This window comes from Triturus cristatus, chromosome 1_2 (assembly GCF_964204655.1).
Source record: "Triturus cristatus chromosome 1_2, aTriCri1.1, whole genome shotgun sequence".
NCBI classification, from domain to species: Eukaryota; Metazoa; Chordata; class Amphibia; order Caudata; family Salamandridae; genus Triturus; species Triturus cristatus.
Window position 1 is genome coordinate 847,104,621 of NC_140580.1, and position 23,790 is coordinate 847,128,410.

At 44.7% G+C, this 23,790-nt stretch overlaps 1 protein-coding gene across 1 annotated transcript in view; it reads left to right on the top strand.

Annotated features, from left to right (window-relative positions):
* The first annotated feature begins 2,765 nt into the window (after positions 1-2,765).
* The window catches only part of FAM131C (family with sequence similarity 131 member C), a 389,134-nt gene continuing 368,109 nt past the window's right edge, over positions 2,766-23,790 (top strand). Inside the window, exon 1 of the mRNA XM_085609013.1 lies at positions 2,766-3,211. Within this exon, the coding sequence (XP_085465139.1) occupies positions 3,190-3,211 (22 nt within the window). The 5' untranslated portion in view covers positions 2,766-3,189. The remainder of the gene's footprint in view (positions 3,212-23,790) is intronic.

Here is a 23,790-nt window from a genome sequence, read left to right on the forward strand (position 1 = left end):
ACACAGGCTCTCCACAAACTCTGCGTTCAAAACCAACCATGCTGTCAGACTCATTTACCGTCTCAAATGCCATTATCATGTTACTCCAGTTCTCAAATTTCTCCATCGGCGCCCCCCACACTGCTGGAAAGAACAAAGTTCAAGACACTTGGCTTGTCCACAAGGCAATAAATAGCCATGCTCCAAATCATATATCAATTATTTTTGTTCCCTTTCAACTTACCTGGAGTCTCGGGTCTGCCAACAGCAACTGTTGACCCATCACAAATTCTGATGTAAATGATTTGGCGTACAGCCCATGTTCTATGAAAGTACCTCTTGCTGGAAGTCCTTGCCTTGCCACTTCAGACTTGGACGTTGGACCGGATCACTCCAAATTCAGAAAATCCTTAAGGACCACCTTGTCACCATGGTATTAGGATATTCTTCTTCTTGTGACTGCATACATTACTTGTTCTTCCAACCTAACACCTAGGCTTGATTACGGCGCCCAAGGCTTTCACATCCTTGGACACTTCTGTGGACATACCTTTAACTTAAATTGGCCCTTCCTACCTTACACCATTCTTCATTATACATGGCTAAAATTGTATGTGCTCTGAGGATTCCAAATTGGTGGTTAGCAGCGCAAGATAAATGCTGTAAACCATTAAATAATATCAGCCCTGTTCAGGACCCCTTTTCCTTTTCGGGCGTCTAGAAGTCGAATCTGCAGAACATATATAACCCTGGCTCCCAACAAAGACTATTCCACCTCTACTGCTAATGCTCCAGTAAAAGGGAATGGCCTCATTTGGGACACATTTGAACTGGTCATGTTCTGTCTGTTCACCCTTTGCCGTCAGAGATCTTGTCTGTTCACTGATTGATACTCCATAATCTCTCATACTATTCTGTGTACTTTTCTGACAGTACTATGCAAAAGTATTTCTGGTAGGAAATAAGCTTCAATAAATAAAATAAACGAGAAAATACAGATTTTAGGTGGAGAGCTAGCTGGATTTGGAGTGAGATTGGAGCGTTACTTTAAAGTGATGTAGTATTATTTAAAGAGATTTGTAACTGAAGAGTTGCAGTGTTCCTGGTGGTTCCATATATTGGGTGCATAAATATAATTGGGCTGTTGCTTTACTTTTTCTTTTTTTAATTTCTGCATCATTAGAGCAATGGTGTTGTGGCTGATGTGCTGAGAGCTGCCAGAGCTGGTGAGCATGTCAGTCAAATAGGTCTTGTGGGGTCACAAGTTCTGCTAACAGACCATATGATGGGGTCTGTTTGTTGGTTGTGTGGTCACTGAATTGTGGAAAATAGATAGATGCTGCTGACTGGTCAGACTGGGGAGAAGGCTAAGTGCTAGGGGCCTAGATGCTGCTGACCAGATAAAAAAAATCATACAGCAAAATTGTTTCTGGAAATGTACTTCTTTTTCTTCATTCTCACAGCTTGGGGTGGTGGTTCGTATAGGTCCATATTGTTATTTCGTAGGAACTTTGATTAAAATTCTGAGGGTACTAGAACTGGTGGGAGTGTGAGTGTCTTTGGGGGATGGGTAGACAGCAGCCACGGTCCGTGCAGGTAAGAGCGGTAAGTCGATGGGGGGATTTTGACAGACAATATATTTAATTTTCCCCCTTGGTCGTCTGAGGAATCCCTCCCCAACACGGCACCACCGCTCTTACCTGCATGGCCACAGCTGGTAGACAGGCTAATATTGGCCTTTGATGGGGCATGACTTAAGCTTTTTTGAGAAGCTTGAATATTTCCAGTGGCCGAGGCCTGCAATGTTCCGTGCCTGAGGCTTGGACTCGTCTTTGGTATGGGCTTAGTTAAATCTGTCGATTGGGGTTAGAGAGGTTTTTGGTAGGTGGCGTGGATTAGACTTGGTAGAAGTTGGTCTGACCTTTGGAATTGGATTGATCTGCGCTGGGGCACTGGATTGTCATTGGTGGTGGCTTGGGCTGCTGCGTGAAGGGAACATGTGTTGGTCTTTGGTCGAAGATGGAGTTGACATTTGGTAAGAGTATAGTGGGGCTTAGTTTACTCTTTAGCAGGATTTGTTCCGGTTCTAAGGGTAGGCTTCTGTTGATCTTTGACATGCGCTTGTATTAGTCTGCAAATGAAGCTTGGGTTCGTTAACAGCTGCGAACAGGAAAGTTTCTAGTTGAATGCTCAGAATGGTTTTAGTGCGGATTTACACTGGTATTTTTTGTGCAACTGGATTGTGCTACCTTTTAGGCATTTGGCTGTTCTTTGGTGAGGGCTTGTATGGTTCATTGGGATGGGCTTAGATTAGTCTTGATAGTGATGTGGAATGGTTTCCTCTGTGGTGGTAATAACTCATTGGCATAGAGAAGGGCATAGAGAAAAGATACTGAAGATGCTATATGGTATTTTTTCTATTTCCACGAAGCAGAATAAAAAGGTACGTGACTGTATCACCTTTTTTCCATTACATAGCGCTCCTCCCCATCTCCTAGTCTTTCCCACCCTCTTCGAACTCTCCCATCTTGACCTCCCCACACCTCCAATCGCTTTTCCCCTCCTCTCTTGCCTGCGACTCTAACTAGAAATTGTTTTATTGCCGTGTTACAAATTCTGAAGTATTTTAAAGGCATCTCACGTCACATATTTCGCAGATTGGAAAATTGTCAGCAGGCGCAGACACCACACAGACTTACTGGTGGCTGGCTCCTGGTTGGTACTCTGTTTCTGTTCTCTCGCCCTTTGGTTGCCTGGTGGTGGTGCTTTTTGGCATTAGCACGTTTGTTGTTTTTGACAGTCTCCCGCTCCTTTTCTCCCGTGCTCTCGCGCTGCCCTCCCTCTCTCAGGCTCGGTCTCTGCCCCCCTTCTCCCTCCCCACTCCATCTCCGCTTCTCTCTCCCTCACACACCTCCTGCCCCGCCTGCTGCCTCCGCTTCTTCTGCTCACAACTGTGACGGCGCTGGCACTCCTCAGACGGTCCTCAAACTTGTGCGCCGAGGACCCCAATTAGACATTGTTATTTCAGCCGGAGGTGGAGGCGGGAGGCGGCGGGGACACGCGGTAGGCGGGCGGAACAGCCCCGTCTCCTGCCTCCCATGCCACCTGCTCCCCTTGCCGCCCCCGGGCAGAGCTCGGCCCCTGGCTTCAGGATGAGGCAGAGGAAGAAGAGATGAGCCTTATTGCCCCAGCCGGCCCCCGGTCTTCAGGATGGGCTGCTGCATTTCCAGAGGTGAGTCCGGGTGCGGGGGTACTCCAGCTCTCACTCAGATCACGCATCACTTAGCACCACGCCCCTCACACCTTAGCACCACCTCACCCATCAGCACCAAGGTGTTTCTCGACCATGCCCCTCTCACCTAAGGTAAGGGGGCACCGATCCTGCTTTCACCTCCGACCTTATTACACCTTCCCGCCCGTGGAGCAGTGTTTTGAAAAGTGTAGAGTCCTAGCAGGGACCAGACACCTGTCACCCCTACTGCGTGAAGGTTGCCTCGCAGGCATCGCCCCACTGACATTACCGTACCGTCAGTAGCTTCACAGACGCTCTCACGGGCATCGTAGCCATGCTGACTGACATCACATCCGTCCTTCGAAATATATTTGCCACCTTCGCTGACGTCATAATTGCTATGGCTGCATTTTACCCCCCACTCCCTCCCGCGCTGGGATCATAATAACGCTTACTGGCAGTGTAAAAGCATTCATGACGTCACATTCATCCATACTGACACCATAAGTCACTCTCCCCGACAGCATAACAACGCCCAGTGATATCATACCTACCCTTGCTGCCATTATATTAACCCACAGTGCCATCATAAATCGCAGTAACTCTACTGACGTCATAGTAAATCTCGCTGGTATCACAGTAGCCCTCGGTGACACAATCAGGCTTGCTGACATCACAATTGCACTTAATAACACAACACACTTTGTCATCCACGCTGAGGAACACAACACCTCTCAATGGCATCATAATCACTTTCACTCACACCATCATAGTCACCCACACAGGCACCCTAGCTTGCATTATAGTTACTTCAATGACATCATAGTCACTCTTGCTGGCATAAAAATAACCCACAATGATATCACATTCACTCTTGCTGACATCACAATAACCACCATGGCATCATAGTCACGCTTTCTGGCGTTTTAATAATCCTCAATACATTTTTATAACGCTCGCTAGGATCATATTAACCCTCAATGACATTCTAGTTACCGCTGCTGGCATCACAGTCAGTCACGCCCCTGTCCCGCTGACGTAACGATCACAGCCAGACTCGTCATGCACCTTCATCAATGTCAGCCCTAGCGCCCAGGAGTCAGAAAGCGCTGTGCGAGTCCTTTTTACTATTTAAACACCGACCGAGACTCTGAAAATATAAAGTAGTGAGGAACAGGTGGGCACTGCACAGGATGCACAAAACAGCAGACTGCACCTGTTTGGGGTGGCATCAATCTGCTTGTATATCCAAACCAGGGGCTTTCATTTCCGTGTTACAAGGAGGCTCTCGCTGTACTTGCTGCCTGATCGAGGGAGAGACGTCATTACTGACCACAGAGTATGAAGTACACCTCCAATACCTAGGTTTTACGATGGCAACATAGATTTACTCACCTGAAAAGGCTTATGCTAGGAATTAAACAAGTTTACTCCTTAAAAGAGCGCTTTTGTCCCCACCTCAAGATTGAGGGAGTAAACTCACAACAGCTTCAAACGTGTCTAGAAATCAGAGCTCGCCCCTGTAACGTATCACGTCTCAATAAACGACAAAGCAGCAACCCTTTACTCAACAAACCATCTCCCTAGGGTTCCAAATAATCGCCCTTGTAACATATGTCTCCACAGACTTCACTTTCATCACCAGGGTAACAGAGGGCACTTCTTCTAGGCACCAAGGTCACTAGGGCTGCATCAAGACAAATCATTTATAGCTCGACATGTATAACTTTCTTAAACCAAATGTCTTTAGTATACATTTATTCCACCCTCCTACAAACCAAATGCACCCGTAGATTTCAATTGCATCACCCTCTCAGCCCATGAAATGCTTGCTCGGCCTTGACTGCCAGGACACTCTTACAGAGTGAGATGCCCCAGCAGATTTCAATGCCATCACCGTCCCAGCAAATTAAGTATCGCCAAAGTCTACTGTCACATGACCCTCTTATGACGCTATACGTCTTAAGAGACTTCAATGCCATCTCCCTCTCATAAATTAAATACCTCCATCACCTTTGGTACCATGACCTCTTCCAATGCTATATTGCCTTCAGTACCACGACCCTCTTATGGCTCATACAACTTTGTTGCCATCACCCTCTCACAAATTAAAAACCTCTATGGCCTTAGGCACCATAACCCTCTTACAATGCTATATGGCCTTCAGTACCATGACCCTCTTACAACTCTATATGCCTCGAGTAACTGCAATGCCATCACGCTCTCACAAAACAATACCTCTATGGTCATCAGAATCACAATCCTCTTACAATGCTATATGGCCTTCAGTACCATGACCCTCTTACAGCTCTATATGCCTCGAGTAACTGCAGTGCTATCGCCTTCTCACAAATGAAATGCCTCTATGGTCTTTGGTACAGTGACCTTCTTACAACGTTATATGCCTTTCGGTACCATGAACCTCTTACGCCACCATATGCCTTAATGGACTTCAATGCCCTCACACTCTCAAAAATGTAATTCCTCTATGGCTTTGGTTCAAAACCCTCTTTCAGACAGAAATGCCACAATAGATTTGAATGCCATTACTCTCTGCTAAATTGAATCCTACATCGCATTCTCTGTCATTACTTTCTTTCCATGCTACGTGCCTCAATTGGCTTCCCTGTCATTACCTACTTAGCGTTTCTACATTACTTCAAATCCTTTGTTCGCATTCATTTAAGAAGATCTGTCTCAAACAGCTGACTTCACTCAGAGACTCAATGTGTTGTGCTCCAAGTGGACGATGAGGTGCTAGGTGCCAACTCAACTCTAATACTTTTCGAGGGGTAAACCCAAGCCTCTGGAAGACAGACTCTTACTTTCCAAGTGATCAATTTTAGGATATTTGCATTCTCTTTCCAGCAGAGCTTTTGCAGACTAAATGAAAAATGGAGAGATACATTCCACCCTCTTTGGCCCTATGTCTTAAAGATGTGCTGAGATGTTGGGGTATAAAAAATGCGAAGTGGAAGAACAGGTGGTTGGGTGTTAAGTGAGGGAAGCAATGTTTTGAGGTCTGAGGTGACTGGTGGGGGGTTTCAGTGGACGGTGAGTTAAGTGATAGCTGGTGACTCGCTCAAAGCAGGTTAAGGGTAGATGCAGCAGTGGTTGTCGGTGAGGTAAGTCGAAGAGTGATAGTCAGAGGTGGGAAATAGGAGTTGCTGGATGATCATTTGGGATGGAGTTGGTGCTGGCTAGTGGAGAATGTAGGTGGTGGTGTGCAGCTGAGGGTTGCTGGCAGAACTGGTTGTGGATCTAGTGAGGGGTGACAACAGCAGTGGTTGCAGATGAGATGAATTCGGGGGCATTTCCGGTAAATAATTGGGTGACAGATGGAAGCAATAGAAGGTGAGGGGACTACTGTTTTGGTGGACATTAAAGCACTACTTGGGGGCTGTAGCACTCTTCTGTGGAATTGTTTGTGGTAAAGTGAAACATGTTGCCCCAACTTGCCCAGGGTTGGTGAGAGATGGGAGCAACACCAATAGCAGCAGTGATTACGGACAAGGTAAGAGGCAGGGCATCAGCAGCTGATTAGGCAAGGGGTGGAAGGACCTGGAGCATTGGCGTAACATAGGCCCCGCAGTCCCCACTGTGCGGAGGGCCCCAAGCTCCAGGGGCCTCCTCAGCTCAGCACCCTGACCTGTGGGCTCCTCATTAAGACCATGGGGGGGTCTCTGTGTACCTTGCAGGGGGCCCCTTAAGTTTTGTTACGCCACTGACCTGGAGATGTAAATGATGTGACTGCGTGTTGAGCAGCGTGGCTGGAAAGGAGTTGGTTGAGGGTTGATGTTTGGGAAACAATTAGAACAGTGGTTCAGAAACGAGATAGCAACAGCAAATGTTGTAGGTGAGGAGAGGAATCAGTTTGGCATTGTTTGGGGTCGAGGTGAGAGGGTGACAGAATTAATGAAAGATGATGTAGGAGGGGAGGACAGTAGTGGGTGAGAGTGAGTTGAGAGATACGAGCAATAGTGGTTGGTGGATGAGGCAATGGAGTCCCATCAATAAGGAGTGACAATTATGGACAGCACTATCAGCAGGATTAGAAGTGTGGTTTTGGGGAAGAGTAGTGATTACCACTGAGGTTAGAGAAAATACTGCTTTGTTTGTGGGTTGGTGTTGTTGGCAGTGACCATCGGCCATGGGTGAGAAGTAAGGGCGGCTGGGGATGATTTAGGGTTAGAGGTTTGGGAATCAGTGGTTACACTTGCAGTGAGGGAGTCGTGACTGTAGGGGGGGTCGGTGGAGTACGAGTAACGGCCCTTGTGGGGCTGGTGGGTTATAGATGGCGATGATTAGATTCAAGTTAAGTTCTGAGGTCTATAAACTGAGTACCATTGATTTAGGTAATTAATGCCTGTTATTAGTGCCTAGAAATGAGACAAATTGTTGAGCGCACTATTTAAGTGTACCAATTATTCTGGTTTGAGGGGAGGTCTGAGACAATAATGGTAGGGAGAGTTGATAAGGTCAGGTGGGAAGGGAGCATGTGATTGAACTGTTTGGAAGCTGAGGTGGTAGGTGACACCCCCGAAAGGGTGAGCAGTGGTTGTGGAGAGGCCCTGGCAGCTGCAGAGGTTCTGCAGCGGCTAGAGGAGCATCGGCGGGTGAAGTGAGGGGAGAGTACACAATAAACAGGGGAGCAATGTGTCTAGTGAAGAAGGGGCAGCTGTGGTTCGGCTTGAGAAGCGAGGTCAGTAGTGATCGGGGATGAAACGTGAGGGCAGCAGTGGCTAAGACTGGGAGATGAGGACACCAGAGCTCGAGACTGAGGGATGAAGGCAGCAGAGCAGAGGTCTTCAAACTGTGGAGCGCGCCCCCTGGTGGTCCGTGGCTGCAGTCTGGAAGGGTGGGGCAAATTTGTCTGCAACCAATCGTAAACAAACATGGCCAGGAAGCGCATTTTTGTTTATCTGTGCTCTTCCAGACTGTCGTCATTTACATGCAGCAGTTGAAGTGCTTAAAAAAAGGAACGTGACCTCTGATCCTGGGTGCCATGGGGTAAGTGAGTGGGTTGGTGAGTTGAAAGGCTTTGCTAAAAGGAACAAAATATTCAGCAACTATTTTGCTATATTTTTCACTTTCAGTTAACCACATGTATTTTTTTCCACTTTCAGCTAACCGCATATAAATTAATGAGCACATGTTAAATGAAAAATAAATGAAAGTGAACTAATCGGTGGGAAATGTGCTCTTTTACATTGTAAAACTTCACTTGGTTAATGTGATCACTGCTGGTTTATGTGTGCGACCGGACAGTGAAAGAATTGAATCCTAGCTGGTGCAGGTGGAAATTGTGTCTTGTGTATTTATAGAGCTATTTTAATGTGGAGCTTTTTTCCTTGTTTTATATCCAGTGTGGCAGAAAGCCAGCTTTGTGTCTCAGTCTTAGGAGTGATGGCCCAGTGGGGTGGGCAGAGCAGACGGCCTGCTTCACAGAGCTTTAGGGATCATTAGCGCTGCGGGTGCAGTGGCACCAGGGCCCAGCGGTAGGAGCAGCCAACTAAACCCCAATTATGGCTGTTTTACTATCCATCCTTGCTCGCATTAGGGCCCAGTGTACACTTGCTGTGCCAATGTTGCTTTAGGTTCGGAGCAATGGCCCGGGGAATGGGAACATTGAAGCAGAGGAGACACCTTAGTTTGGGCATCAGAGAGATGGCAGGGATGGGGATGAGGCACGATTGGAACCCATGTTTTGAGCATAGGCCACAGGAGACAGCCAATTTTCAAGGCAGAAACTATCATAAGTGAGGCATAGTGCAGGGGCACTGGGGTCCAGGGGTCTTAGAAGCCCACTGTATCACAATCATGACTGTCTTTCTTTAAGGGGGCTCATTTTCCTTGCCAGCATTAGGGTTAATTGTCACCTTTGCAGTAAAAGAGGGGCAGCACATGGCAGCATGTGGGAGCTCAATTATTTCTGAAAGGCGGAAGATGTGACCTAATGGTCAGAACTGTCGACTTTGGAACTGGGGAACCAGGTTCAAGACCCAGCATTGGCTCAACATCCTGAGATTCTTGGCAAACCACTTAACCTCTTTGTTCCTAAATACAAAAAAGGAAGCTGGCCTGTTTAAAGTAATTGGTGCTAATGAAAAGCGCTACAATGCCCCTGGGATGAGTTTGCAGCCTTCGACACGGTCTGCCACCGTACCCTGTACCCTGATACACCGCCTCAGCAACGCCGGCATCAGAGGCAAGGCCCTGGAATGGATCATCTCCTTCCTCTCCGGAAGAACTCAGAGAGTCCGCCTCCCCCCCTTCAGATCTACAGCCACGGAGATCATCTGCGGCGTCCCCCAAGGATCCTCCCTCAGCCCCACCCTCTTCAACATTTACATGACCCCCCGGGCGAACATCGCACGAAAACACGGACTCGACCTCATATCCTACGCCGACGACACCCAGCTCATCTTATCCCTCACCAACAACCCCACCTCAGCAAGGACCAGACTACACGAAGGCATGAAGGAAGTAGCGAACTGGATGACAGACAGCAGGCTGAAACTGAACACAGAGAAGACGGAGGTTCTCATCCTCGGCCCTACACCCTCCGCCTGGGACGACTCCTGGTGGCCTCCTGCCCTAGGCAGCACTCCCCAACCCACCGACCACGCACGCAACCTCGGCTTCATCCTGGACTCATCCCTCTCCATGTCCAGACAGGTCAACTCGGTGACCTCGGCATGCTTCAACACCCTCCGCATGCTCCGCAAGATCTTCTGCTGGATCCCCACCGATACCAGAAAGACCGCCACCCACACCCTCGTCACCAGTCGCTTGGACTACGGGAACACTCTGTACGCCGGCATCACCATCAAGCTGCAGAGGAAACTTCAACGGATCCAGAACGCTGCCGCACGACTCATCCTGAACGTACCCCGCCACCACCACATCTCTGGACACTTGAAGAAACTTCACTGGCTCCCAATGAACAAGAGGATCACCTTCAGACTCCTCACCCATGCACACAAAGCCCTTCACAACCTCGGACCAAGACTCATCAACCACCGCGTCTCCTTCTACACTCCTCCGCGCACCCTACGCTCGACCGGACATGCCCTGGCAGCCGTACCTCGCATCCGCAAAGCCACCGCCGGAGGAAGATCCTTCTCTTTCCTGGCAGCAAAGACCTGGAACTCTCTGCCCAGCAACCTTCGCGCCATACCTGACCACCTCTCCTTCAGGAGGCAGCTCAAGACCTGGCTCTTTGAGCACAGACCCCCCCCCCCCCCTCCCCCCCCAGCGCCTTGAGACCCTCACGGGTGAGTAGCGCGCTTTATAAATGTGATTGATTGATTGATTGATTGATTGATTGAACTAAATAAAACTCCAAAAAAGGTCAACTAGCTACTATCAAGATCAGTCAGTTTCTTTTTTTGTTTGATGAATTTGTTAATTTATTAGTCTCCCATTCATTGTGTATTACATGCTATAGAAAAGGTCTCCCTAAAATTATCTCATGAACCCAACACCGACCCTCCCATTCCTCCAAACTTTACCATAAAGGTTTAGAGGGGCCCCTTGTTTTAGGGGACTCAGAGCAAATATGATTGAAGGCCTCTGCAGCAGAAATTGACAGAAGGGAGAGATTGGGTTACATTGATTAAAGGTGAGGTATGGAAGAAAGCGGTAGGCAGTACATTGTAGACAGCAGTGGTCGGTATGAGTTGGGAACTATAATGTTTAGAATGACAGGAGAGGTGTGGGCTGCAGTAGCTGATGGTAAAGCGAGGACCCCAGTTGCTGCAGTCAGGTACACTCTCACCTCTTTGCATCATCTGAGTGCGGAGAGCTGTCAGGAGTCATGTTCAGCCGGAAAATGTAAGATCAGAAAGGATCTTTACAGAGCAACGAGCATGTGGCTCTGGAGGCAAAGGTAATGATGAAGGACATTATGTTCATCGTCATCATCATCATGAATGTTGATTTCGAAATATGGGCTTCCATAGAACATTATTTTCAATTATAATACATTTTTCCTAAGGTCTCACGAAAAATCCCTTTGGTACGTAAAAGTTGGACTTTCACTAGTCTGTAGTTACAGACACCGAAAAGTGGCACTAACCAAGCTCCTTTGCAACCCAGAAGTCCAGTTACTTTAAAGTTCAAGGCAAAACAGAACTCCCAACCTTTATTGGATCACATTTGGGGCTGAGTTTGAACAAAAAACATCCCAACCAAGCTATCCCGCCAAGTGCCAAGACTGTGGAATACTCTAGCCCAAGATATCAGATAAATTCGAACTCAATGTCCTTCTGAAAAGATCCTAAGACCCTCCTCTTCAGAATCTACGTTAAGGTCTGATTCCTTCTCCCTTTCTTTGGATCAACTCGCTCTTCTCTCTACCCTTAGTGCAATGTTACTTTTGACTCTTGTTAGATGTACAGTGCTACGCAGCGCATCAGGGGCAGAACACAAGATAACTCTTCATGGGAACCCCCATTGAGCCAAAGGCCAATGAATATCTGTAAGATATGGGAGACTCAGGGACCCATGATCACATTATGCGCTGGTGGCAACTTCCGCTCTATATAAATACCTTTAGTAAATAAATAAAGCCAAAGCCCTGTGAGAGGTGGCAGAATGGATTGGGTATACAGATACAGCATGACACAAGTGGTAAATCTAATAATTCGAGAGTTGTTTATCCAGAGTATTCTCTTAAAAGAAATAACTCTTTAATTACCTTAAAAAATTTACCAAGAAAAATACTACACAACTGTAATTTTCATAAAAACGTTTAGATTCTTCCATTTTTGGAGGGAGGCAGTGCATGGTGGGATAAGGGTGGAGCAGAGAGCACTCTTTCCTAGTGGTATTTATGGGCGGCATTCTGGCCGCGATGCATGCGGGGCTGAATTGAATTGTGGGGGAGTGGGCACTGGTGGTTGTTGAATAAAGCAGGGAGCCAGACTCACTGGAAGTTTTTCCAAGACATGATGTGATATTTTTTGCCCAAAAGACAGAAATGTCAGCTCGCCCTTTAAGCACCGCCCCCACCCCAATTAGTTGAGAAGTAACTTTGCATATGATGGTTTGCAAATTGGTATGTAAGGAAATGCAGTACAGACGCACCACATGTGCACTTAAAGAACAATACATATAAACAACAAGCATTGGCATAGGCAATAGGTCTCACTTTTGGGACCTTATAAGTGATTAGCCATGCAACACTTGATGTTGTTTAATGAAGGATATTGTGCTGGATAACTGGCCTGTGTGCAGGGAGCTGGTATAGAAGCTCTGCACGCACCGCTGTTCTGCTTGTCAATTTAATATAGCGTAAACTTAACCTAAAGATATTATAGCGCTTCATTTGAAAACCAGTTGTTTTAAAGTAGGACATTTTTTTTGTAGGCATGTGGAGAAAAGTAAGTTTGTTAGAACCACAAAATGTTTAGCTTTATGGCAAGATTTAAAGCCCCATATTAGTGTAGGCCTTCAAAGGATGAAAACCCATAGGCACGCTGTACCATATTGTCATAACAGAAAAGCTGCACACGTTCTAGCCAAGAATACAGCCACGCATGTTTCACAAAGACAGACATAGCCTTTGATTCCTGATCCTTATCTTATCAGGGCTACCTCCTTTCTGCAGCACCCATAAAACACCTTGGCAGTAGTGTGAACACTTGCAATAAACTCTACTTAGAAATACCAAAAGGCTGGCTTTCTCAGAGCAAATACAGAATCTTCCTGCTCCACCTTTTTGTAACCATAGTTTTTGGTAAATATTTGTGTTGGCGTGAAAAGCGCAGTACATGCACGTAATATACGCACGCATATACAGAGTACACAAACACGCACACACAGCCACACCCACGCACACACGCACGCACACACACGCACGCACACGCACACATACACATACACCAACTGAATGCACACATATTACATATGTACGCAGATAATACACAGTGTTTTGCCCCACACACAAAAATTCACAAATAAATAATGCAACCAGCAGCAGCAACATGATGCTTCAGTCTATACGCGGGGCCTGTGTGCAGGGAACTGGCTTTAAAGCTCTGCATATGGTGCCGTGTGTCAATTTTGTATAGCGTGAAGTTAACCTAAAGATATTACATCGCTTCATATCCAAATCGGTTGTATAGCGCTTTATATAAAAAACTGTTGTATTGCAAAAGGACATTGTTTTGCACGTGGAAAACATTGCGTCAAAGGAGTGGGAAGCTAACTTCAAAGGGCTACACCTACCATATGTCAATTTTATATAGTGTAAACTTAACCTAAAGATATTTCAGCACCTCATATGAATACCAGTTGTATTACAAAAGGACATGGTAGCATAAATTTAACCTGAAGATATTACAGCGCTTCATATAAAAACCAATTGTACAGTGCTCTATGTAAAAAAATAGTTGTGTTACAGACGGACATGTTTTTTTTTGCACATTAAAAACATGTTCTGCACACGCTCCGGTGCTGAATGTTAATTTTTTATACCGTGAGCACTTCAATTGAAAACCATTTTAAAAATAAGCGGTGCTTTGTGTCAATTTAATGTAGCAAAACCTTAACCTAAAGATTTCTCAGCGCTTCATATGAAAAACAGATGTATTATAAATAAAAATACTTTTTTCACGTGGATAACATCGCTCTGAAGATGTATGGAGCTGGCTTTAAAGCTCTATATGTGCCGCGGTGTGTCAATTTTATATACCGTGAACTTACCCTAAAGATATCACAGCGCTTAATATAATAAAAACCAGTTGCATTATAAAAGGAAATTTTTTTGGACCGAAAACGCACACCGAAAACATTGGGGAGAAGGTGTGGGGAGCTAACTTCGAAGCGCGATGCGCTCTGTGGTGAGGGAGGGGCGGAGCGAGGCGCTTGGGAGAGCAAGCGAGAGGTAAGCCAGATGGCGCCTGATCGCGCGCTGTAAGGGTTCTGTGAGGAAAGTCAGATGGCGGCTGTGCGTGTGTCCGCACGCGTAACCGCGAGCTTTAGGCCACAAGCAAAAGCTTGTGGTCAGATTTCTAAAGCCCACTCACTAAATGTCTTGCCAGGCCAGCGCATGTGCTGGCTCAGGCGAGACCTAAAAAATAGCTGCCACCAACAAAATTGACAAACTGCCAGAATGGAAAAGCTACTTTGCAGGGAGAGTTTGAACTTATAACTGACGTTCCAAGGAGTCTGAGGTTGCACATTTGTTTGCCCATAAAGAGGACAGACTTTGAGTTACATAGTGTGGCATTGAGCACAAAACAACTGCCAAAAAATCTAAGTATTTCAGGGAAAAGGCGTTTGTCGGATTTTGTTCTCTCAGTTCCTGGGTATAATATGCTGGAGTTTGGAAGAATGGTGGACAGTATGCTGTCATTTTGTAGTGGCAATGTAGAAACGTACAAGATAGGTTCCCACTATATTATCGCAAGAAAAACAAGTGAACAATGGAATTGAATTAGTCTCAGCCACTGGTAATTATTTTGGGATGTATTCTAGTGCATTGTTTTTCTTATTGTGCCAGTAGAGCCAGGTACCAACTGTGTGGAAATCAGCCTAGGCCCAACCTGAAAAGCCAAACAATCTCCTCCCTCCTTTGCACTGTATCACAAGCAAACCCAGTCATGGGACAGGTGATTCAAGAGTTCCATCAGTGTGGTACAACTTGAGTTGTAAGGCACAGCAAGCATGGACCCACATTGGGCGCACCCACCATATTATGGGCGTTTCACTGAGAAAAACAAAAACACAATTATAGATGGAATGGCTGAATTAATCCCAGCCACAGGTTTTTACTCAGGACTACACGTCACTCTGTTCAGTAAGATTGTAGGACACATTAAGCCTTCAATGTCTTTCACCGCCTCAAACTAAACCTGCTCAAAACTGAGGGCCCGATTTAAAGTTCTGCGGACTGGTTATTCTGATATAAACGTGATGGATATCCCTTCTGCTGTATTACAAGTGCTATTGGATATCATGCAATCCAGTCTCATTAACTTTACAGCAAAAAGCAATCTCAATTTAGACTTCGAGGGTATTCCTTCATCCTCCAACTAGACTTTAAAATGCAGTGTCAACCCTTTTCCTGTCGAGGCAGGACTTTGGAAATGATCTGCCTACAGGAATAGTCCCAAAATAGCTTATTCCCCTTAAGGCTGCCCTGTATCCTCCCGATAGGTTAATTCCAGGTGTTACACACTGCAAGCATATCACCCCTACCCTGTCCCCCCTGAACTGGCCTTCTGTAGAAGTTCAGAGTATTTTCAAAATTGCCTGCATTACTCGCAAAGCCTTGCTCTCAGGTATGCCAAATTACCTGTCTCAAACCTGTCTCAGGGAGGAGGTACTCTCTTGCAAGCCCTGAGTCCCTGCTCAAGCTTTCTCAGGGAGCCCATCCTCAAAGGTATGGAGCCGAACTCCTCTTTGAATTATTTATTTTTTGGGGGGGTCTAGCACAGCATGATCTAAAGCCAATTAAAGGGGTCTGGTGCAGTCCACATAATGATCAAATCAGAATGAACAGTTTGAGAAATATACCAGCAGGTGAAGAGTGACACAGTTTTGGTTACTACGAATACCTGGCGTAAAATGTTAACAGTTAGAGAGCAGGTGGCTATTAGCCTGGTCTGGATGCTGTGAAGAAGGTGGCTCTATCCATCATGGTTGGTAGTGAGTTCCATATATAGGGGCATTGTTTGATAATGCAGATGGTGTGAAAATGGGTTGTGAGTTGTGTGTGAGTATGTGTGTGCAAATATGTATGCATGTGTAAGTTTGTGCATATCTTTGTGTCTGTGTTTGAATAATCCATCAGTCTGCTTGGAATGGTTCGCCCCAATTTGAGTGTGTGGTTTCTCACCTTCTCTGCTGCGAATGCATAAGATGCCCATTTGGATCTTCCCATTGTGATCTGACTTCCGGGCCATATCTGTGATATGTGTGAGACGGAAGGATGCTCTGAGGCGACCAGTCTCAAAACCAACTATTGCATTTGTGTTAGAGTTCTTTGTACTATAAATTTAGGGTTCTTCTGTTTGTGCAAATACTATGGTCTGTAAAGCTTGCAGACCATGGAATGTCCCTTGATACATGACACTTACTTTGACAGAACAAGTTGCCTGGGGCGGGGAAGGGTATGAGGCGTACATTGCAGGAGGTGATGTTTCATGAGATATAAATCAAAAGGGAAAAATATACCACTTCAGTGAGATTGTGAGATAATTACATGCAGTAGCACGTCACAATAATGCATTTTAAACATGGTTTATTTGATTAGTGAGGATATCAACACTTAAAAGAGATACAGAGCAATAAACATTGACACTTTTAGCCAGAGTGACTTTATACTTCAAGCCGTGAATTTCAAATACTGTGAGTTCTTGGAAAAAGATACAATTTTGCCGCTAAGGGTGAGAGGGAGAAGTTCTTACTTCAAACTGTGAATTTCAAAGACTGTAAATGTTTCAAATAAGACTTAAAGTAAAATTCTGAAAAAATCTAATCTATAGGCCTGATTTAGAATTTGGCAGGCGGGTACTTTGTCACAAACGTGACGGATAACATGTCCGCCTTATTACAAGTGCATTGACATATAATGCACTTCTATTAAGGCGGATGGGATATCTGTCATGTTTGGGATGTGGAACCCATAAACCAAACTCTAAATCATATGCTATGCCCCTTCTTTACCTTTTCTTTACCTTTGGTGGCCTGTGTCTGGCACCGGGGGTGGGGGGGTCAATCCATTCCTTTGCTACAGAGAGTGCAGCAGAGATCACATCTGCAGGGTAGAAACAGGGTGAATTTGTCTGGCTCGCAATGCATTTAATTACACTGAAATCCCCACGGTTATCCATGGGTTCATGGGTTGCAGAGATGTTGGGTAAGTCAGCCCAAATGATAAAATCGTTCACGGGTGTATAGGTATTACAGGATTCCTAATTTTGCGTTAATTACCATACTTTGTGGGTTTTTCCTTGCTCAGTTTTTGCCAGGTGGAATTCGTTCAGGGGAAGTAAAGTACTAAAGTACATTACAAGTTTTACACCTCAAAAGATAGGAAAAATTGTAGTATCAAACTAGTGACTTACCAATGGTAACATTGTTCAGATAGATATGACAGAGCTTGCAGATTCCTAACCTTGAAATTCTTCCTCGAGAGCCTGACTGGATCTGAAGAAAGTTCTTAAACTATTTGGTCACCGTCCATCATTAAGGCCTTGCCAGAAGTGACGCTCCGTGCTTGCAACAGTAGTTCTCTTAATTCTTCATGTCCGATTGGGGCAATGGCATAAATGAAGGAGTCAAAAATGAATATGAAAGCTATAACAACATACTCTTTCAAGAGGGGAGGCGTGAAGGAATTAAGGAAGGAATATGTGGGAGTTGTCATATTCATATTAAAAATGTTGCAAAATAGTCTAATGAATGTTAACTTCCACAAATGCCTTACTTTAAACCATTCCTAAAGTATCTGAATAGTAAAAATTGGGTTAAGTTCTCCAGGTATGTTTTTAAGAAGAAGAATTGCATTTCAGCCCTTCCAAATTGTGAGTGATCACAATCCGCCGCATTAACGAAGAAGAGTTTGCAGAAAGAATGAACTGAAGGCAAGGCAGCTGCTGTATATTGACCGGATTGGCACTCCCCTTAAAAGATGAGAGGCAGTGACTACTCTGCAGGTAGAGCAAGCCCTCACACCCTCTGGGGGCATCATTTTGCTAACTGGGAGAAGTGCCAAATTTCCAATGAATGCTGCCTGAAAAGAGACTGTTTCAAGATAGCCTTGACAAGCGCAGCCCCTTGGAATTACACAAAGCTATAATTAACCAATCTGAAATATTAAATTCTAGGAATATGGTGGCTAAAGTAATATTGGATCTAACCTTAGCAGTCTCTCTCCTTCTTTAGAAGGGTGATGAGGGGGAAGTAAGGTGGTTAGGAAGTTACTTGGGCAACAAAAAACTCTGAGGTTACTTGGGAGATTAAAAATAGGTTTAATCAGCAGCACTACTTTGTCCACAGCAAACTCCATGATTGGAGTGGAGCCTATAAGAGCTTGAAGCTCAATTGCCTGGCTGAAGTAATGGCTACTAGGAAAGTCACCTTCCAAGAAAGAGACTTGAAATTGCACAAATGTAAGTGCATGAAAGCAGACCCCATAAAAAACGTAAGTGCTAAATTTGAATCCCAAAAGAGAACAACAAAGCGCTCCAAAGGAATCTTATTCTGAAGCCCTGTCAAAAACATAGCACTCATTTGTAAACTGTACAAGAAACCTTGGTGATGATAAAATATGCATGCAGAGATAGATGTCATGTACCCCTTAGTTTCAATATAAAGCATTTCTCATCAGGCAAAATGCCAAGCTGGAGAATATGAAATGTTTGAACTTGAAGAGAACCCAAAGAGATGTCATGACACTATGTCAAAATATGACCCATCTACTTGAATAGGCAGTTAGGGTAAAAGGTCTTCTGGCTGAAAAAGAACTTTCATAACCTAAGAGGGCCAATCATAGGAAGTTACGGCTCAGCTCTCATGGTTAAGGAAGCTAGAAATAGAGTTTCCAGATTGGGGTGCAGAATTCTGCCTTGATTTTCATAAAAAATATTGTTGAACTTTGGAGAGAATATAAGAGAAAGTGAACAAATGAAATTTGTATCATCCGCTGCAGAAAGGAGGCAGGGGGAATTCATAATGCAAACTAAGTAAAAATGTCAGAACAAATGCATCCCCTTGGGAATCTTTTATATAAATGTGACTCAAGTAGAAAGGGTGACGCTCTGTGTTCTCTTCAGATGAATAGCTGATCAGTTTCCCTATCCATGTCCTAGTTTCAAAGGAGAGTAACTTCTTTGCACAGTTGCTTTCATCATACACTGTGCTGCTTGTTCAGATTGACCATGGTCACTGTGTTGTCTGTTAAGACCTCAACCTGGTGTCTTTGAACCTGAGGAAAAACATCTTCAAGTCCAGTCTAAGGGATCTTAATTTCATCAGGTTGATTTTGGAATGATGTATCTAAGGGATCACCCTAGCTCATCAAGGAAATGTCTGTCACTAGAGACAACCTTCAGGCTTCCTTGGCACTGGTTCAAGTCGCATCTCAGTCCCCTCTAAAGTCGGCGCATGCAGAGTCTGGCATGCTCATCTAAGAGTCCATGAAGCCTAACAGTCACATGAGGAACTGCGCCACATACTGAGACTGGCAGAGAAGTTGGAGACCATTTCTTATTTTTTTCTTTAAATATCTTTATTGGCATTTTCTTGAATTCAGTACAGATACAGTTGAAGTTTCCAAGAAGCAAAAGCAGGCCCATGTTTATATTTCCATTCAGAGGCAGTAATATGTACAACAGTGATATACAACCCAGTATAGAGGTCATCTCAGTTCCCCTTCGTCTCAAGCCCTTCCCTCCCACCTCTCCCCCCCCCCCCGGCTATCCTGTGGCCATAAGGTCCCCTTGCAAGTCTTCCATCAAGAGACCATAGTGATTAATCCACAGTTTCCATATTTTCTGGAACTTTTTAGGACAGCCATGAACCATATATGTCGTCTTCTCCCCCGTTCATATACAAGTCCATTCCCTTCCTCCACTCATCTACTGTGGGGCCTCTGTGCCGTTCCCCATTTGGGCGCCAAGTCGCGCTTGGCTACCACTAGTCCTAGGTTAAGTAGTCTCAGCTTTATTTTGGGAAGATCGACTTCTGTGTGAATGCCTAACAAAACAAACTTGGGGTCCAGAGGTATCTTCTTCCCTGGTATAAACTCTAGCTCATTCAATAGGGCTTCCCAGTATTCCTGTATTTGATGACATTCCCAAATCGTATGGAAGTAAGGGGCATATGTATCAACATCTCCATTTGCGATTCTCAAATAGCAATTTTTTGAGAATCGCTATTTGAATTTGAGAATTGTAAAACGGGATGTATTTAAAAAATCACACAAATTTTGCGATTTCTTAAAATTCCTTAATTGCGATTAGCAAATTGCGAAATACCTTCCCATTCATTCCCATGGGCCAGGAGGCCCATAGCAATGAATGGGAAGTCCTTCTCAATTTGCGAATCACTATTTGCTAATCGCAAATTGAGAATATTTTCAAAGGTGCAAGGGTGTCATGATGACACCCTGATGCACCCCTGAAATTAGCATGTGTGCACACATGGCGCACATACATGCCCTAAGGGCATGTATGTGCACCACATGGCACTTTGAAATATGCAAAAAAGTGCATATTTCAAAGAAATCGCAATTTACCACCAACTTGAAGTTGGTGGTAATTGCCGATTTCTTAAGGAGAAATCGCACAACTTGGGTGCGTGTTACATTGCATTTAAGAAATCGCAATTTGCGATTTCTTAAATGCTTACGCAAACTTAAGAAATCGCAAATTTAGCGATTCCTTAAGAAGATTGCGAGGCTGAAATGCCTCCTACATATCCTTTTGCGATTTTGTATTCGCAAACGCTGTTTTTTTGCGATTCGCAGCGTTTGCGAATACAAAATTGTTTGATACATATGCCCCTAAGTGCCTTATTCCGTGTTACACCTAAGGCAGTTGGGTACGTCAACTCTCCCTATTTGATGCATCCGTGCTCTGTCATAGTAAATCCTATGTAGGTACTTAAACTGAATAAGCCTAAGGTGGGGCTTAATAGCTACCTCCCGGGGGTGCATCAACGCAATTTCCCAATCTAGTTCATCTAAATCTCCTAAATCCGCTTCCCATTTTGCCCTCAATTTCAAGAGGGAGTCTGGTTTATTGTTTATTATGGTCCAATATGTCCAGGAGACTGCTTTGGAGACCATTTCTTGAACATTGTGTAGACTTGCTATCATAGGATAAACGTGTATTTGACATGCGTCAAGGATTGCTCTTATGAATTTAAACTTCTGTGTGGACACTAGGCTTCTGCTTGTTCACTCAAAATCCCCCAATAGAACAGAAAGACTACTTTAGAAGAAATATCTTTCTGTACAAACTTAGGAGTGGACACCTTCAAAAGATAGTTTTCCCGGTAAGGTTAAATGTAAAGGCCTTATGGTACATGTGTTCAACTACAATAACCATCACCTTTAGCTCTTTAGGCCTTGTAAAAAGTTTAGAAGGACTATATAGATACCAATATAGTAGAACACGCCCTAATAAAGACTTGTGGTGCTGTAGTCAGAACAAATGTAGGAGCAGATAAGTGGGAAAAAAATCTCTTATAGTGAACCTCAAGTATTTCCTATGCTTTTTGGCAATGGAACATGGAATTGAGCATTGTGGATGTCCAGGGAGACCACGCAATCCTGTTCATTCAACACAAACAAGACTTGTAAAAGAGTGATCATCTTGAATCGTCAGGAACCTATTTAGAAATTTTAAAAAAAGGATAAGGCAGGCACCGCTTGCGTTTCAGGGCATCAGGGCTCCTGGAATAGCAGCCATTTCCCATCTGAGAAAGAGGAACCACCTAAACTGCCTCTTTGGGAAATGAGGCGAGAAATAGTTCAACAGGATGTTTCTGTGAGGTAGGATGAGGAGGGACAGGTGGGGGCCTCACTAGAGAATGCATAGAGCATCCTGCACGCATTACCTAAAAAGACCCATTGGTCCAATGTTATGCTCGCAAGCTCATAATCTGAAAAGCCTCTGTCTTGCAAAAACTCCCGGGTGATCAAAACACTGAGGTTTAGGTCGGATATTGTCTGAAGACGACCAGTCATAGGAGCATTTACATTTTTAGAAATCGATGTGAGGACGAGCTTGTATGTTTTTATGCCTCCTTCCTGGATCTGGAGCAGAACTGTTTTGGCAGAAACCTGAACCTGCTTCTGACTAATGCCTTATATAATTTGACCTTCCACTCCAGGATTACTTTAGAATTCAGTGTAAGATTTTGCAAGCAGAGATGCATGGCTATTAGAACATTGGAATGTTGAGCGCCCCATTGAAAACAGTGCTTCGAGCTTCCTGCTTCTAATGGCCCGTAGAAGCCTGGAGCATCAACATTACAATGTTTAACAAAGACCTCACGGAGCCGCACCCCCTAGGGCTCCATGAGGCCTTTGTTTTACAAATTAGAACATTCTGCTTTCTAGGAGCGGAATGCTCTATTAGCCTTAGAGCCCTCCGTAGTGGGCTCTACCGGCTGTTAAAGGCTCGGGCCTTTAACTTGTGAGTAGGCCTTTAATGGGTGGTAGAACCCGCTACGGCGTACTCTAAGGCTATAGTAAATGCTAGCTACTCCTCATGGCCAGCGCGGTTTCCAAAAATTACTACATTCGTAGAAGCATTCTCAGGGCAGACACAGGTTGGTGGTGTTTGAGTACTGATAAGTAAAATCCTGCTTCATTTTCTGGATATCCAATAAAAATATACGAGGCAAAGTCCATTTAATGAATCTGAATGGAGATGACCGCCCTGAATGGAATGCTGAGATTGGCTGTGCTAGTGAGATATTTATCTGCCAACACTAGCTAGAGTTGTTTGCATGAATTGTAGGTTCAGTGGGAGAGACATGAAGCAGCCAGAGCTATCGGGCATGTTTAGTTACTCGTAATAGGGAGGTTATTTGTAAAAAAAATTTAAGTCCCGGGGCTCTCGCCCATTTTTCCTGTTAGCATCCCCTAAAACAAAACCAACTACTAGCCGTGAAAGTGGGGAGAAGATGTGCCGTAATGGCCAGGGCTGCAGACTCAGGAACTAGGGAACCAGGTGCGAGTCTTGGGGTTGGCTCAACATCCTGTAATTCTGGGTAAATCACTTACGAAAAGCACCTGTGTTGATTATAAAGTGCCGGTGCTGAGCACCGGAAACCTCTGGCTCAAATTAAGCACTGGCAATGGAGGGGAATGCTTATAGCCGTCCTACCCACATGCCGTCATACTTATACAGCTGTTAATTGCCCTTCGCCTATCAATGTGCCATTGGCACATATTTGCAATGCGGACAATTAACACCACTTACTGCCTTCTATAACCGCGGTTAACGCCCTGAGCAGAGGGCAATTATGCTTCATTATTTGAATGCTTGTTGATCATTCCGAAATCTTGAATTCATTTCTGTTTGTTGGCTCGACAATCGCAGCCCGAGGGAAAAAGCAAGAATCAATGTCAATTAACTGCAGATAATGACATGCATGTGTTGTGTCAGTTTCCTCCGATTAAAAAGCAAATATTAAACAACGTTATTTTTAGACAGCGGGCACATTAATAGAAAAGCGTGAAAGATGCTAATAATGCCCTGCGGCGTAAATTGAAAGAGCAAGTGTGCAAATGTATCCTGCACACGTCAATTACTTCAATGGATGCTTGTTGACTTAGCCAATCTAGTGCTAATCTAAGGTGACAGAAAGATAACAAACATTCATCTGCAACTCGCTTATCTGGATGAATAAAAACATCTATCAGAGTGTTAAAGTAATCAAGTGGACAATAAAATTAAAGGAACAGTCGCTCGCCCTTTGAAATGCATCTGCAATCGCATGTGATCTCGGAGGAAGCACTTGTTTCGTTTTCTGTCCTGATGAAGGAGGGGGCATCTTTGAAGTTCCTACCGAAGGTGGAAACGTTGCCTGCTGTGCGCTGCAATTGATTC